At 47.3% G+C, this 5,477-nt stretch overlaps 1 protein-coding gene across 1 annotated transcript; it reads left to right on the top strand.

Moving 5' to 3' along the window:
• Positions 1 to 1,839: 1,839 nt before the first annotated feature.
• Positions 1,840 to 5,134, top strand: LOC124652510 (ethylene-responsive transcription factor 1-like). Its single transcript, XM_047191521.1, has 4 exons — positions 1,840 to 2,225; positions 3,913 to 4,148; positions 4,179 to 4,812; positions 4,926 to 5,134. The coding sequence occupies exons 1-3, from the start codon at positions 1,901 to 1,903 to the stop codon at positions 4,785 to 4,787; spliced, it is 1,170 nt and encodes a 389-aa protein (XP_047047477.1). The 5' UTR covers positions 1,840 to 1,900; the 3' UTR covers positions 4,788 to 4,812; positions 4,926 to 5,134.
• Positions 5,135 to 5,477: the final 343 nt, after the last annotated feature.

Raw genomic sequence — 5,477 nt, 5'->3', positions numbered from 1 at the left:
TGAATGGATGCTGACATCTGGCATCAGAGCCGTCGTCTCCATGCCTTTCTACAAGACTTCTATAGGGATGAGGTGTGATCAAGACCGTTGCAGGTTGGTTATGATGCGCACTGTTTAGTTCCACCTCGCTTAGAGCATCTCCACTGGCGAGCCCCGTAGTGTCCCCCATAAGGTTATTGGGGTTCAAAGCAAAAAAAAAAAAAAAAGCTTACACCGGCGCTCCTAATAGGAAATCTACGTCAGCTTGAGACCAATAGAAGTGCAGACGAACACCAAATGATCCCTATACGAAGGGAGTTATCGGACGCGCCATCATCAAACTTTCACGTAGGATTTCCCCCCTCTCTCTCCATACCTAGCGCACCCGTCACACTCAGATCTCCCATATGCCCCCTCTCTGCCCTCGTCTATTGGGATCGGTATTGGGGATAAACCGGTGTGGGACTCGGATTTTTTTGTCCGACATCTCTCGCCGGCAACCCCCAAACATAGCCAACAAGTATGGTGCTGGCTAGTATTTGGGGTCACCCGTGAATTTTGACGCCCTTACAGGTGGAGGATGCGACCAGCTTGTAAGGAGGAGTTTCTCTCTTCTCGTTGGTCTAGGCTTTTACGGTGGAGTGACGCTCTTCATTTACCGTGGGCCATGCGCGGAAAGTGGTTTTGGCTCGCGGGCTCTAGTGCTCTTGCTATCTTGAAAATACTAAAAGATATTATTACAAGTTATAAAAAAATCTGAAAATAATTTTGAAGATTGTCATTGATACATCTCACAATCATGAACAATATTGACCCACAATTATTTTTATTTTTGTGCGAGACAAAATCTGATATGTTTGTAGATTTGAAAATGTGCTACTCAAATCTACACTTTTATCACTTTTGTGTAGCTTAGAATATAAAGTATTTGAAATTAATATTTTGCACATTTATGGGATACATCATTGGCTATATGTGAATATTTTTTCAGATTAATAAACAAAGGTAATTTATTTTTTGAAAAAAAATGAGATCATAGGTTTTCCATGCGCACCAAATCTGCACTAGGCATATGCGCCTAAATTTCCCGAGCTTTTGCCGAGTGCTCGCCTATTCTGAGATCTGGGCAGGACTTAACACACAGTAGTGACTTGCTTCCGATCTTCTGCAAGAGCAAACGTCCCGTTTGCTCATGACACGCAGCATGCACGAGAAAGGAAGCACGAGATAGAAACGGTGACCACACGTCCACACGTATGTACTACTCGTAGCCGACATACCGTGCAGAGAGCGGCGGCCCGCCGGCCGGAACGACGATTTTCCGCGTCAGAGAGAGCCGCCGCCGAACCGCAAAACCACCATTCTGCCCACCGCTTCCGACGCTACTGCAGAAAACACTTCCGTCACGTGCTCCCGTCTCCCGTCGCGCTAGCTACCGCTGTACGATCGCACAGCTCGCCTCGCCCCATATGTCCGGACAAAACACCGAACTGAAACGTGACGGCACCATATGGCCGGGAACGGGAAGCACATCGCGTTCGGCACACCCAAGACGGAGGTCGGTCACGTGTTCGGTTTGCTCCCAAAGCAGCTTTTGCGAAAATGCGAGAACCGTCTAAGATCGACCACAAAACGTCAGATCGACCGAGCCTAACTCGAAGATGCGCCACCTACATACATACGTGACGGCAGGCTCAGTAATCACCGGGGGTAAAAAATGACGGGAGCTAGAGGCCAGTGTGATAGTCGCTGTCGAGCAGTGGCGCGCGTCAGCTCAGCTGAGACTTGCCATTATAAGTAGGGAGGCAGCGCGCGCCAGCTACCACCACCCCCACTCCGCCCTCCGCCATCCCTCGCCAAAACAAGCCCGTGCTCTCCGCCCCGATCCGGCCCGCCGCCCCACCCCGACCCACCCGACGCGATGTGCGGCGGGGCCATCCTCTCCGGCTTCATCCCGCCGTCCGCCGCGGCGGCGGCGGCCAAGGCGGCCGCCAGGAAGAAGCAGCAGCAGTACCAGCAGCGCAGGGTCACGGCCGACGCGCTCTGGCCCGGCCTGCGCGGCAGGAAGGCGCCGCCCCGCGGCGACGAGGACTTCGAGGCCGACTTCCGCGACTTCGAGCGGGACTCCAGCGAGGAGGATGCCGTCGACGAGGACGACGACGTGGTCGAGCAGGTCCCCCCGCCGCCGCCTCCGCGGTTCCGCTTCGGCGCCAAGGCCCAGGCCGCGGTCACTCCTGCCACCCTAGGTGAGAACCGAGGAGCGCATTTTAAGCTGGCTTCTTTTCCTTTTACCTTTATTAATAGAAGCGCAAAAGATGCCCCGCCGTTGGGGAGAGAGATCTTCCGTCAAGAGTGTCTGCCACCTATTAGACTTCCTACGGCAAAGACGTGTAGGTTCAATCGTGGGGGCTTGGATGGAGTGGGCACCGAGCACTGTAAATCGACCCTACTCCTCCAAATCTAACAGGTCCTAGGGCACAAGAACTCGGCTGGAAATCTGCTTCTCTTTCAGGGGCGGCGGACTGTTTCCGTAGTTTTGATGTATACACCGCCCTAGGTGCGAACTGGGGAGGAGGACGCTCAACTTGGCTGCTTCTTCTTTTCACTTCAGTTGGAGCGCAAAAGATGCCCCTTCTGATTTGCCTCGCCGTTTTTTTTTTCCTAGACGCAGTAGATTTACTCTTTGAGGGGTTTGGATGGAACGGGCACTGGTACTCTGAATTTAGCCCACTTCTGCAAATCAGGCTGATTCTAGGGCATAAGAACTTTGAAACGAATAAGGTTCTTTTGTAGGTGTGATTGATTGTTTCTGTAGGTTTAATGGTGGTACACAGCGAGTGTGAAATTAGGGGCATGGATACTTCGACAAACTCTGTCAACGAATATACTCCCTATTTGCCTCTGAATATTTCTAGTCTAGAAAAGGGAGATTAACGATGTTTCGGAGGTAGCTCTTGTGGTTGTACAGTGACTCCGTGTGCTTGTGCATCTCTATTACTGCTAAGATTAGGCTCCCTATTTTCCTCTAAATATTTCTAGTCTAGAAAAACGAGTTTGGGAGGTAGCTCTTGTGGCTGGTCAGTGACTCCGTGTGTTTGTGCATCTCCATTACTGCTAATCTTGGGTTTAGTTTGGTGGGCTTAAGCCTTGTGTTACGATTGGCCTATGCATGGTGATGCTCTTGTAATAAGCGATCTGTTGTGTGCCTTTCATCAACATAATGTTTTAATTTACCTTTTTTTCTAGTTAAGTTTTCATTTGACATACATGTACTGCCGTCTCCTCACAGTATCTTGAGATTTAGATGTATCCACTGCATGAGATCTATTACGATTACTGAGGCTTCACTATGCTTGTTAATTTTTAGTGCAATATTTCTGCAAATTTTTTCCTGTTACGCTTGCTTGAAATTTTACCTTTTCATCACTTGTTCCTGTTCTGAAATTTAGCTTTCATATAACTAGTTTATCTTAAGAGATGTATTGTGGAATTGGAATCCGTTTATGCTAAATCTAGAAGGTTATTCAATCAACCTATTGTAATCTTTAGATGTTTTTTCTGTGTATTTTGCGCATAAAGAAACAACTTCAGATTGAACATACAAATTCATCTCATCCACATCTACAATGAAAAGATGACCTGTTGGAATGGGTGATCACTTGTTGAAATAGACCGATCACCTGTTTGTCTAATTTATTGGCTATTTGATAATCCATCATTATCACTTGACATGCAATTTTATCCACGTTTGTAGGTGCTTTAGGCTGTTTTAACTGTGAAACTTCGTCTTGTGGTTTGTTAACATTGTGTAGGATTCACCATTTCCTATGTTTTTTAGCTACTGTCATTTTTATGTAGTTAGTCAATTGCTAATGGGCTTGTTTGAACTCCTTACCTCCCAAAATGTGTTGTTAATAAGTAACCTTCATATAGATGCTGTTCACCATGATGGATCTGCTACTAAACCGGTAAAGCGCAACCGGAAGAATCAGTACAGAGGGATCCGCCAGCGTCCCTGGGGAAAATGGGCAGCTGAAATCCGCGACCCTAGCAAGGGTGTCCGGGTTTGGCTTGGGACATACAACACCCCTGAGGAGGCAGCTAGGGCATACGATGCTGAAGCCCGCAAGATCCGTGGCAAGAAAGCCAAGGTCAATTTTCCTGATGAAGTGCCATCTGCTCAGAAGTCTACCCTTAAGCCAATTGTTGAGAAGTCCACCCTGAAGCCAACTGCTGCCAAATCAGCAAAGCTAGCTCCACTTCCAAAGACCTGCGAGGACGAGGCTTTCAATCATCTGAGCAATGGAGACAACGATTTGTTCTCGATGTTTGCCTTCACTGAGAAGAAGGTTCCTGCAAAGCCAGCTGAAAATGTTGATTTCATCCTTCCAGCGAAACCTCTTGTTCCCACTGAGACATACGGGATGAACATGCTATCTGATCAGAGCAGCAATTCGTTTGGCTCTACTGACTTCGGTTGGGAAGATGAGGCAATGACGCCAGACTACACATCCGTCTTCGTTCCAAATGCTGCCATGCCAGCATATGGTGAGCCCGCTTACCTGCAAGGCGGAGCGCCAAAGAGGATGAGGAACAATTTTGGTCTAGCTGTGCTTCCCCAGGGAAATGATGCGCCACAAGATGTCTGCGCTTTTGACCATGAGATGAAGTATTCACTGCCTTACGTTGAGAGCAGCTCGGACGGATCGATGGACAGCCTTCTGCTGAACGGTGTCATGCAAGACGGGGCAAGTACCGGGGATCTCTGGAGCCTCGATGAGCTGTTCATGGCAGCTGGTCCTTATTGAGGGGCCGTTGGTCAATAGCATAAATGTAAGCTATACATACTGTGGAGTAGTTTCGTTCTCTTTCACACTTTTCCTGTATATTAATAAATTACAACTGCTGTTAATGAATATATATTCTCCACTCTCGTTTCTTGCCAGGTCTCATGCCTATGTCCAAGATGAAGAACCGGTGGCATCTGCTATGTTTCGTAGCGGATCAAACCCCGTAGCTATGCTAAGATTATATGTGGAACTGTATGACATGTTTATATTCTGTTGATGTAAGTTGTGTCTTATGATTGGGTGCATGTTGGAGTCTGGATTTAATAACAACCTTGGTCATATGACTGCTGTTATGTGCTTGTTAAGTGTATGATTGTGCTTATATTGTACTTATACAGTTGCGCTGTGGGAGTGCTGCTCCTTCTCGCTGTCTGTGAGCTCATCTGAAATCTAGGTAGATCTAGAGAGATCTAGACCAGATTAGCAATTATTTTTGTCTTCACTGAGCAGTTTGCTGAGAAGGATTAGTGCTAGATTAAAGCATCGGGTTTTGATTGGTAGATGGCCAAGTCAATAACTAACATTTGCCTTTATAGATTTGTGTGGTACACATTGATGCTGAAGATAATAAATTGGAGCTGACTGTATCTGGGAGAATTGAATCTAAAAAAATGATCAGTTGCACACTGGATCTGATTCCTGGTTTTG

The sequence above is a fragment of the Lolium rigidum genome, chromosome 5 (genome assembly GCF_022539505.1).
Source record: "Lolium rigidum isolate FL_2022 chromosome 5, APGP_CSIRO_Lrig_0.1, whole genome shotgun sequence".
Lineage (NCBI taxonomy): Eukaryota > Viridiplantae > Streptophyta > Magnoliopsida > Poales > Poaceae > Lolium > Lolium rigidum.
The sequence above is the reverse complement of the archived record's forward strand: the minus strand, read 5'-3'. Positions and strand labels throughout refer to the sequence as shown.